Source organism: Pungitius pungitius, chromosome 6, assembly GCF_949316345.1.
Source record: "Pungitius pungitius chromosome 6, fPunPun2.1, whole genome shotgun sequence".
NCBI lineage: Eukaryota > Metazoa > Chordata > Actinopteri > Perciformes > Gasterosteidae > Pungitius > Pungitius pungitius.
This window is the reverse complement of record NC_084905.1, coordinates 12157419-12169725: the sequence shown is the minus strand read 5'-3', so window position 1 is coordinate 12169725 and position 12307 is coordinate 12157419. Positions and strand designations below refer to the sequence as shown.

Genomic DNA, 12307 nt, shown 5'->3' with positions numbered 1-12307 from the left:
GCAAATATACTTACTTAGCTCACTTACCTACACAAATAATTTGCCTTTACACTATTGTCACCACCGTTTTTGTTGCCCTTCTTGGCTTTTTTCTCCCCCACATACACACGTATAACTATAAGGATTTCTATTTCTGTATTCATTTCTACAGATAATTCAGATTGCTTGACACACATATAGTCTGCAACTGCCACAACAGATAACTGGTTTGTTCTGACATGACAATATGCATGAGGGAGCCTGGAAACAACTCAGAGAGTTTTTTCTAAAACAGGAAGGAGTAATTAGTAGATGTCATTTGGGAGGAGTGTGGCGAATTAGAAGCCTGGTGGATCATGTAATTAGGTCTGCAGCCTCCTCATGGGCGGCTCAGGGAAGGACTGGAACGCCACGCCGGCATCCTTTTGCTGAACACTACGAGCTGAAACAGAAATCACCATTTGACACACACACACACACACATGTGCAGACTGACAACTACTTGGTGCAAAAATACAGACACTGATCACAATGTCAACCGAGGCTGGCAGAGACGCGTGACTGTTTCCTCTCTTGTTTCACATGTCTGATCAACATGTGGATACATAAGGACATTTTTAAGGAAGAGTTGGCTTTTTCACATGCGATATTAATTAAAAATGGCATCAGCAATCCAACGTTTTTTTATTTTTACTTTTTCAGGTGTTAGAAAAACATATTCATGTCCAGCAGGTTATTTATTTATTCCAATTAAAATGTTGATTTGCCTTTTTTTATGGTTTTAATTAGTGCTGAAAAGTCCAGTTGATTAATTTCTATTATTACAGTAATGGTCAATCTACTGAAAATGTATGTTGAAATTTCCACATGAGACACAACAGCTGTGTTTTGTTGCACCTTGGCTCACATAGTGCAGACTAAAACAACGACAGTCCTTATCATGCATGTAAAACAAGCAAATTTATTCAAAACTTGGCAGCAGTAATTCCTCAACATATGCTCAACATTGCATCAGTTTTTGACTAAACAAATAATGTAGCTACATCTCTGCCAGGGCTTCGCTGATTTCCTGTATTATTATTTATTTAAAGTATTTGGTTAACAAATACAGTCAGTGACTAATTTAAGATAAAAGAGGCTTGTTCAGGAAGACAGTGGCGAGCCTGCAAGGGTTTATTGCGGAGTAGATTAGATGGAGCAAACAACAGTGACGATGGAGAATTAAATAAATCTCCTCTCTGAGAAGGAGGCAGAGTTCTGAGAGCAGCACATTAGAGCCTCGTGCCTTTTATTAAACAAATTGGGTGCTCAAAGAAGCATATTGTCACGGAACGTCCGACAACGCCTCCTCCTGGTTTCACCAAATCCCTCTCTCCAGAGTACTAGGACTGCATCTCCCATCATCCATCTCTGCTCTCGTTATCCCCCCTAATCATTATTAGTGTCACCTGTGTGTCATTTACTCCCCTTTATTTAGACTCCCACGTCCAGTGCTCGTTTGTGAAGTCTTGTTACACCCAGGCCTAGTTTCTAGAGCACTTCCCGTTTGGAGTTTGTTATGCATGTCCTGTGTTAATAAAGTACTGCAAATGGATCCGACTCCCCCTGCCTCTTCGTCACAGAAGACTTCACCAAAACAGGATCCAGCAGATTTCCATCGACTGGTCACCGAAGTAACTTCGCAAGCGTCTGAGCTGGCCGCTCATCGGCAACAGCTGGTGAGATTAACCGTACTCACTGAGGAACTGGTGAGATCTGTTCGAACCCTCTCTCCGCCAAACACGGCTGAGGGTCGAGCTCCGAGTCCAGCTGCACCGCCCCCTGCTCCACCTGCTGCGAGTAACGACCATAACCAGCCCAAATTATGCCTTCCCGAGAAGTTTGATGGCTCACCCTCTGCCTCTAAGGGATTTTTGTTGCAGTGCAGCCTATATTTTGACCAACAGAGCCGGTCCGGAAGAACCTCTAAAACTCCTGTATCGCAAGGGCCTTAACCCGGATCTTCAGGGAGAGCTGGCGTGCCGCGACGACGGTAAAACCGTGAACCAAATAATGGAGCTCGCCATCCGCCTCGACAACCTGATTCGCTCACGACGCACACCACTCGGACCTCGTTTTCCCGAGTGGGTCCCCCCCAGCGCGGAGCCAGAACCGATGCAGATCGGTTTCACCCGCCTCTCAACAGCCGAGCGGGAGAGGAGACGCCGCAATCATCTCTGCATGTACTGTGGTGAGGCGGGACATCTGAGGGCGACCTGTCCAGTCAACCCAACTCTCAGGAATTCTGCTGCGGCCGCAGTGAGTCCCAATCGCTCCTCTAAATTATTCTCTGTGAACAGCACCTTGAGGTTTAACGGACAGACAGTTAACGTAAGTGCCTTGATTGATTCCGGAGCGGCTGGAAATTTTATCGATGTTGCCTTTGCCAGAGCTCATCATGTTTCTCCCCTCGCATGTGAGGCTGGGGTGACCGTGGAGGCGCTGGATGGGCATCCCCTGGGGTCTGGAGAGGTGCAGTACATCACACAACCCCTCACGTTAATCTTCGGGACCCAGCACACAGAAACAATTCAATTCTTCACGATCAACTCACCCCAACACCCCATAATCCTAGGATTTCCGTGGCTGGAGAGACACGACCCCCAGATTTCCTGGTCCGACAGGGGAATCACTCGGTGGTCCCCTTTCTGTCAGTTTAACTGCAAAACCACCATCCTGGGACCTGACTCAGTCAGAGCGGCGCTCCAGGGGGTGGATTTCCGGTGGAGTATCACGACCTAGTTCTGGTCTTCAGCGAGAGGGAGGCCTCACACCTGCCCCCTCACCGTACAGGTGATTGTGCTATAGAGCTCTTACCCGGGGCAGCACCACCGCGTGGTAGAGTCTATCCACTGTCCCAATCGGAGACGGCGGCCATGGAGGCGTACATTGAGGAGCAGCTGGCTAAGGGGTACATTACGCCTTCTACGTCGCCCGCTTCGGCCGGGTTCTTTTTTGTTAAAAAGAAAGATGGGGGCCTTCGCCCCTGCATAGACTATTGTGGCCTTAATGAAGTCACTGTAAAGTATCGTTATCCCCTTCCATTAGTCCCAGCCGCACTCGAAATGCTCCGCACGGCCCAATACTTTACCAAACGGGATTTAAGGAACGCGTACAACCTTATTCGCATACGGAGGGGTGACGAGTGGAAGACGGTCTTCTCAACTACCTCCGGTCACTACCAATATCGGGTAATGCCTTTCGGCCTCTCAAACAGTCCTTCGGTTTTTCAGGCTTTTGTAAATTACATCTTCCGAGACATGCTGAACCAGAGAGTTATTGTTTACATTGATGACATTTTAATCTATTCTGACTCTCTCGAAGCCCATATCCAAGATGTCCGGGCCGTTCTCCAGCGCCTGATCGACAACCACCTCTACGCCAAATTGTCGAAGTGCGAGTTCCATCAGACTCGGATCGCCTTTCTGGGAAATCTCATCAGTGCGGCTGGAGTTTTGATGGATGACAGCAAGGTCCGAGCGGAAGTAGACTGGCCCCAACCCTCTTCGGTAAAGGAACTGCAACCCTTTCTGGGTTTTGCTAATTTCTACCGCAGATTTATCCGCAACTTCAGTGTCATTTCAGCCCCTCTCACATCCCTCCTTAGGGGAGGAGGGAAACACTTCTAGTGGTCCGCTGAATGCACTTCGACCTTCGCGCAACTTAAGGAGAGATTCACTTCTGCCCCTATTCTCCACCATCCGGATCCAGAGAGGGAGTTTATCGTAGAGGTAGACGCCTCTAGCTCTGGAGTGGGGGCTGTCCTGTCCCAACGTCACGGTAATCCTGCTAAGATGTTCCCCTGCGCATTCCACTCACGCAAGCTCAACGCAGCAGAGCGCAACTATGATGTGGGAGATCGCGAACTGTTAGCCATGAAAGCCGCATTTGAGGAGTGGAGGCACTGGCTGGAGGGAGCACGTCAGCCATTCACGGTTCTCACGGATCACCGGAACCTTGAGTATATCAGGTCGGCCCAACGTCTGAATGCTCGGCAGGCTCGCTGGTCCCTGTTCTTTTCGAGATTTGCTTTCAAGATATCCTACAGGCCGGGTTCACAGAACGGTAAAGCTGACGCCCTGTCCTGACATTTCGACGGCCCCAGTGAGGCATCCAAACCAGAACCCATTATACCCACTACTTTGATTGTTGCTCCAGTTCAGTGGGACATCATCTCTGAGATCAGGGCTGCCCAACCCAATCAAGCTGCTCCGCTCGAATGTCCCGCTGACCGCCTCTTTGTTCCCCCCAAGCTTCGCCACCGTGTACTACAATGGGTGCACTGCACTCCTGGCGCGGGTCACCCTGGGATTGCGGCCACTAGACAGTTAGTTGCTAATCGTTTTTGGTGGGCATGACTTCAGTCAGATATCATTAAATTCATTCCTCGATGCACCACCTGCAATAAGGTTAAAACCTCCCACCTTAAACCACCAGGATTGTTACAGCCCTTGCCTGTCCCTCAGCGTCCCTGGTCTCACATTGAGGTGGACTTTGTGACGGGTCTGCCTTCATCCCAGGGATTCACCGCCATCCTTTCTGTAGTAGACCGATTCTCGAAATCCTGTAGTTTCATTCCCCTGGCTGGTTTGCCCACGGCGCTGCAGACAGCCGAGGCTCTCTTAAATCATGTGTTCCGCCTTTTTGGACTGCCCGAGGACATCGTCTCGGACCGCGGTCCCCAATTTACCTCATGCGTCTGGAGGGAATTATGCTCCAAGCTCAACATCAATGTCAGTTTAACATCCGGATACCATCCTCAGGCCAACGGGCAAGTCGAGCGTTTGAACCAGGAATTAATTTGATTTCTGCGAACCTACTGCCACCAGAACCAGCGGGACTGGAGTCGCTACCTGGCCTGGGCAGAGTATGCCCAGAACTCCTTGTTGAAACCTGCTACTGGACTTTCCAATGTGTTCTAGGGTTCCAGCCTCCACTCTTCCCGTGGGCAGGCGAGCCATCCGACCTCCCAGCAGTAGCATTGATCAGGCGCATCGGAGCCACCTGGGATGCTGCGCACGCTCACTTGCAGCGCACCATCCGCCGTTATCAGCAGCAGGCGGATCGAAGGAGGCGTGGGGGACCCAGGTATCGGCCCGGCCAGTAGGCGTGGCTGTCGGCACGAGATCTGCGCCTCAAGCTCCCAAGCAAGAAGCTTTCTCCCCGGTTCATCGGGCCATTTAAAATCCTAAAACAGATTACTCCAGTTTCTTTTTGTTTGGCCCTCCCTGCTGATTACAAGATCTCACCCACTTTCCATGTCTCCCTTCTCAGACCCGCTGTCGCCCCCATGAGAGAGAGGAGCCAGGAGGAGGTCGCTCTAGTGCAGCCCCCCCCCCCCATTGAGGGGCAAGACGCGGAGGTTTGCCGGGTGCGACTCCCCCTGCCTCTTCGTCACAGATATTGGCTGTTTCCTCAAGCATGTTTTATAGTGCGACTGTGTTACCATTGAGACACACAACTTTGACCGTACAGAGATGACGTCATGCTCCAGTTCAAACAAGCTAGCGCTGTGAATTCATGTTTTTATACTTACCATTTCAAACGCTGTCCCTTTGCATAAGTTGGATACAGTGTGGAGCAAAAGTTAAAAACATATTTAAGAAATAGGACATTAAACAAGACAACCAATCCAAATTAGTTTCTATAATCTTAAAGTGTGTTTCCGTTTGGGTAATTACTTGACCTGGAAATGTAAACATTAAATAGTATGGATTTCCTGTGATTTACCAGATTCAAAAAAATATTCTATTGAAAAGAAGTCCTTTGTCTCATGACAAAACCATGTGTAACTTCAAATGAGACAATAAAGGACAGCAGTTGATTGTAGACCATGTTTTAAATCAGCATGCTGTTTAAAAAAAGGTTTTTCACCTATTTAATACAAATTACATTAACATTGCAACTAATCTTCTTTTATTCGCATATTAAAATGGGTTAAAGAATTGTCCATATTGGTAATACATTTCCAGTTAAAACACATATCATTACATATCGTACCATTGGCACAAAAGTTAAGAATGAGAGATTTTAAGTTGGGTTGGTGGTAAATGAACAAGATGTACTAAAACAACAGTTTGAATGTTTTCATTTTTATTTTTTTTAACTTATATGTCTACTAAAGAAGCTCATTATTGACATCCACTTGTGTGTTCACCTACTCACTGATGGATGAAGACCATGAAAACCAGTTAACTGAGCCAGTAAGTGGACGAGTACTCGATGATGAAATGTTTCAACTGAGATGCATTAAAGTGAGGCCCAACTGCACCAAAAATGAGTCCTCTAGGTGATGGAGCAGTTTTTATGTATTATGTAACCAACTCAGATTATCAACACTGATTAATTACTTTGTTGGTAAGAATGAGCTGAATGGTAAATCAGTAAAAAAAAAAAAAGGTTAAAGTACCTTTCATATAGCTGAGCTTGTCAAATGTCTGATTTCAGTTAAAGAGTGAAATTATATATTACATGTCTGCCGTTCTCAATGTCTGTCTTGTGTCCCCAGTGCTTAATACGGGAGGCTTGTCAGGAAACTCAACTTTGGCGGCATCTTGTTAAGGATGTTGTCCCCGTCCAAGGTCCTGAAATCTCCTTTCCGAAGCATGCGTCATGTGACTTCACCAAGCACTGCCTCGCTCAGCACCGAGCCTCCTGGTTTCTGGAGATTTCATGTAGAAAAAAAGGACGAGCCCCAAATCCCTTCCCCTCTCATCTTGCGTTGTTTTGACTGTTTTTTTTTCACCACCCCCCTCTCCCCCCACAACCCAAAATGTATCCCTCCCCCTTTCTGCCAATGAGGACCTTCAAAGCGCTCGGAGTATGAAAAAAGATTTCAGGATCCTGGATTTGCGCCGCTCTTTTCCTCTCTTTTCACTTAAATGCCATCACGGTGAACGCGTCGGACGGAGAGGACGAGCCTGCTGCTAGTGGTCCGCATTCAGAAAGTCAACATCTTGTTTTTCTTCATTTTATTTTTCCCCGGAGCGACTTCAGAAGGATGTAACAACCGATTCACCTTGCGCAAGTCTCCTTGTCAAAATGCAAAAGGGAATACGACTTAATGATGGTCATGTCACCTACCTGGGGCTTTTGGCGAAAAAGGATGGTACGAGACGAGGGTGCTTGAGCAAAAAGAGCTCAGACAACACGAAATGGCACACAAAGTGGTTTGCTTTGTTACAAAATATGCTCTTTTATTTTGAGAACGAGTCCAGTTCTCGACCCGCGGGATTATACCTGTTGGAGGGATGCATATGCGACAGGGCGCCTTCACCGAAACCCTCACAGTCAGCCAAGGAGTGTTTGGAAAAGCAGGTACGGAACGCGTGCACACACCTACACGCACACACGCGCGCCACACACACACTCTCCCCCCTCTCTCTCTCTCTCTTTCTTTCTCTCTCTCTTGCTGCTTTAGTGTTCCTCAGGCTCAGTGTTAAAAATATGGACGAGGTGCAACATTGAAGGGAGAATTTACTCTTTTGCTGCAAACACCTTATAACGATTTCGTCGAGAGCAAAGCGCTTTTCTGATGCGTGTATTCATTAATTCATATCCAATTGCACAATGACCTCAAATCCAGCGCAGCCGAATAGCACGAGGTTCCAGACTGCTGTATTGCACGTTATGTAATCCATGCATGGCATTAATGATGAGGTAACAATATGAACACCTAATGATATTAGAGCAGCCCTGGCACCGGGCTGCACAGTGTTTGGCTTCAGATTGCAGAAAACCCGAGCTTGATCCTTTTTTTTTATTATTGGAGGGTTGTTTTTTAGTGGTGCACGATATGTAAATTGTTTGCGTTAATATTTTGAGGCATTCGCACCCCGGCTTGCAAAAAAATTTAGCTTTTAATTTTCATTGATCATAGTTTTGAGGGTTTAGGGCGGAGAACGATATTTCCCTAATGCTCCTTTTAACAAAACATGCAGAAAAAGTTATTGCTTCAAGGTTTCCATCTTGTGGAGACATGACGAAACTACAGGTTAAACTGCAGGCGGCCTATGATTAGTCAGCTCTGATGTAGGAGTCCAACATTTCTTTTTTGCAATATAAAGGAATACATTAGTATATTGTAATACTTTTTATTAGCGGTATCTTTAATGATGATTCTGTCACAGTTTGTTAAGACGTTTAAGAAACTTAATTATGACAACAAACAAGACTACACTCAATTTAAAAATATGCCATCTAGCTGATACTCGCATCTGTAAAAAAATGAAAGGGAGAAGTAGAAAGGTTGAATGTTCTGTTGACACTTTTTTTGTGAATAAACATAATGCTTCACTGCCTTGCCCCTCCTCTTTTCAGGCTCTGTGCCTGACTCTTTCTGTGGGGGGTTCCATCCAATGTGAGCCCAGGCTCTTCCTGTGAACAGCTGCCTTTGTGCTGATGAAGCAGAATACAACACACAGGCTAATGTTGTGCTCTCACAGTCACCCAAAAAGCCCTCCCTGAATGAATTTTTTTTGACAGTCCTGTTTCCTCTGCATTGCCCTGTTTTACAGAAATTCTGCATAAGACCTGATGGACAGAATGTGTGATACATTTGTCAGAAGATGCTTAATAAATTTTGTTCTGGGACTCCTGAATCGTGTAAAAGCACTAAGAAGTGTACGATGACAAATGTGACAGGCTGCTGCTGGTTTAGCTCGCAATGTAGACAAACACATATTCTTTTCAAGGATAAGTAAGAGAATACAAATATATTTCTAACTATCTATTGTCTATTCCCACCTAGATTAAGTTTTTCTTTTGTAAACGTTTTAACAATCCGTCATAATCCCTGAATTATATTTATCGTCAATTGCGGTTAGTGTGAAAGTGATAATGCACTTGAGCCATGTTTCTATGGCAACCCTTATTTGCATCCTAAAGAATGAAGAGGAAGAGGGGTAACAGATGAGAGATGTAGTCTGGCTCATTTCTCCTATGTGCGCACAATCTGGGCTAAATTTGTTCCTTGCTGTACCTCTGAGGGGTCAGTGTCCATTTATGAAAAACACTTCTCGCTCATACTAGAAATAGAAGCACTTCAACCAATAACACAAGAAGCTACGGAAGCAAAAGATGGCTGATTTGCTTCAAAATCTACTGCAAATCAAAACATATACAACAGATATATAAAGCATGATATTCTGGTATTGGTATATGATATTCTTTCATCTTTGATGAAAAGAAAATTCCTTTATTCAAATAAAAATGGATGTAAGTAGAGGGATTTCCAACACTTCACACTTAAGGGAATGTACTACTCCATAGATCTTGTTGTGTTTCAACCTTTTACCATATTGTAGCACTACATGTTTTCTGTTTAGCAGTCAGAAAGCAACAATACAAGACAAAATGTTTATTTTACACTAAAAATGATTTACTATTCACTCACAGCCCAACAAAACTGATAGGTGATTGTTGCCCCTATACTAGTAATACTAATGTATCTATATTATAGGTTTCACCAATGCTTGATCAATGTCTTTTATCTCTGTTTAGATCAGCCATAAACATTAAGAAGGAAGTAGACAGTGTATTGAACATCGCTTCACACCAGACGCTCTTAAAGAGATCATGAGGGACAACTACAACAACATGCATGCCTCTTCTCCAGAAATAGATTTTCTTTGACGGTATGATGAATACATAATGAATGTGAAGATGGAAGAGCAGTTAGTCATGCGTAGTGATCCATTGCAGGTTGATAGGCACCTGTTGAGCATCTGTAGGCCAAAGATCAGAGTATGTTCTTGCTCAGCACGGCTTGAACGGTCCACAGAAAGATGAGTTATGCTGTTGTTATATCATGACCCAGTTTCTGAGGTTGTCTTTACGTTTTCAACAACAGTATGCTATATGGAGCTCCTCTCAAAAAGCCCCTGGTAAGCACAATATAACCATAAGAAGTATTACATTTAAAACTAAAGTGCATTATTAATGCAGCTGCTTTCCTTGAAATATGAAAATTTGTTTTTACAGTCATAACTTGCCATCTAATCAGTGATAGTATTAATGTTAAACATTAGTTAATTAGCAATCATCTTCAAATTGTAAAGGTTTTGTATTTAAAATTAATGTAATAAAGCAAATGTAGTATTATTAGCAAAATTAGTAAAACTATGAAAACCCCAAAAGTATTTTAAATATTATTATTGATAGTAATAATCTTATTATAATACTACACTAGTTGTACTACTATTATTACTACTATAACTAATAACACAAATGATAATGCCTTATATTCAGTTGAGCTTCAGTTGCTAGGAAACAGGTGTCGCACAGTTATGTAATCGGCTGTGGCTCCATCTTCCATGTCTTGTGGCATTTCCTCCTGTGAGCCAGAGAAATCCCAGGAAGCGAGCTGTGGGAGGCTTCCCTCAGTGTCGCCCATCAAGTGCACTGGTGGGCGAGGAGGATGTGGCTTCCCCAGGCCCTGGCTGCCTTTAAATCCTCCGATTAATATCGGCTGTAGGGAGGTAGGGCAATAAACACAGAAGCAGTGGAGGCAAAGAAAAAAAGCTTCAGTTAAGCCATTCTATAATATATTTATTTAGTGGGTATGCAATAATGCATGCTCCTCTCTTTGCAGAGCATAGAACATGTCACATTAATGATAGTCCTGTTGTTTAACAAGCACCCTCCCCCTGCCCCCTTGTCTGTTTCAGTACTATTTCACTGTCAGCTTCACACATGAAAATCAAAAGGTGCTCGAATTACGCACTGAAGATGTGAAGGACTGCGATGAATGGGTGGCTGCAATATCACACGCCAGGTAAAGGCACACATCGGTGCAATAGGCAGACATGGCAGTTAGAGGTTGAATTAGGGTAAGTCCCCTTGGACGCTCAGCCCATAGAGGATGTTGCCATGGTTTCATAAGTGGGGTTAAAAAATGAGAAATGACAGAAACATGCTTTGTTCACAAGATAAAACCTGATTGCCTTGACACTGATGTGAAATTGAATCAATTATTTAGGTTTAAACTAAAGAAATGTGTGTGTGTGTGTGTGTGTGTGTGTGTGTGTGTGTGTGTGTGTGTGTGTATGCGTGCGTGTGCATGCGTTACAGTTACAGAAACTTGGCCAACGAGCATGAGACTCTCATGCAGAAGTATCTTCATCTGCTTCAGATTGTGGAGACGGAGAAAACAGTTGCTAAGCAACTTCGACAACAGATAGAAGATGGGGAAATAGAGATTGAAAGGCTAAAGTCAGAGGTAACACTCAACGTTATGAGCTGACGCTGAGTAGGGATGTCAACAAATGAATATATTATTCAGATTATAAGAAAAACATAAAGTATATACACATAAAGTACCTTTGCCAATGGAGCAGTTTTCCAGCTGCTCCTTGTAGAGTCCTACCAGAATAGGATGTAAACACAACTTACAATCCATGGAGTTCAGTCTTGACAACAAGACCAGGATGACCGATGACGATTGTTCAGCGTTCAACAGCGTTCAACAGCGTTCAACAGCGTTCAACAGCGTTCAACAGCGTTCAACGTGGAAGCCAGTATCCAAATACACATTATTCTTTAAAATAAACAGTTAAAGATAGTAGCCCTGTACTACATTCCAACTATGGGCTATTTTAGCCTTCTGATGGGAGATGTTTCATTGTTAAAGTATCCTGTTTCATCGTTATAGAAAACAGTAACAGGTTTTCTTCCTATTTATAAATATCTGATAGATACAAACCATTAATCAAAAATATGAACAATATCAATAGACTTCCTGAATTGGGTCTTACATCCCACACTTGTTCATTTCTAAAAAATCTTATTGTGCCATCCCCTCTCCTCAGCTAAGAAACACACTGAACGAATGGATTATGCTGATCATTGCTATGTTTGAGAGAAAAGAAATGGAAGCACTGCTCAGTCGCAGAGAGAGACGTGTTCAGGCCAACCACAGCATACTTTGCATCTCCTCTCAGAAACAATGCCTCCAATAAGGATGTATTCTTCAGATCAAATGTTCATTTTACTTTAATGTGCAAATGTGGTGCTTGAAATCAAATGATATGCTGATTATGCATGGACACACTTTCTATTGCATCACTTCTATTAAATGCAATAACAATGAACTCTTGCGCCTTCTACAAATTAAGAGGAGACACTTGGATTCAAACAGTTCAAGGAAGCTCCAGTCCTCTCCTTTTGTTTTAACTCAGCAGACCTTTTATCAACATGCAGAACCATTTGCAATATATTGCATTTAAATGAACAATGTAAACAAATGTTGATCTAGCAGAACCAGTGATCAGTCAATGTCTCAGTGTAGACA

The 12307-nt window shown here is 44.0% G+C and overlaps 1 protein-coding gene across 2 annotated transcripts in view; it reads left to right on the top strand.

The window, feature by feature from the left end:
- Positions 1 to 6489: 6489 nt before the first annotated feature.
- Positions 6490 to 12307, top strand: part of LOC119195651 (ras-specific guanine nucleotide-releasing factor 1) — a 23427-nt gene continuing 17609 nt past the window's right edge. For both annotated transcript variants that reach the window (XM_037450770.2, XM_037450769.2), the window contains exons 1-3: positions 6490 to 7335; positions 10686 to 10792; positions 11089 to 11236. In XM_037450770.2, the coding sequence (XP_037306667.1) occupies positions 7060 to 7335; positions 10686 to 10792; positions 11089 to 11236 (531 nt within the window). In that variant the 5' untranslated portion in view covers positions 6490 to 7059. The remainder of the gene's footprint in view (positions 7336 to 10685; positions 10793 to 11088; positions 11237 to 12307) is intronic.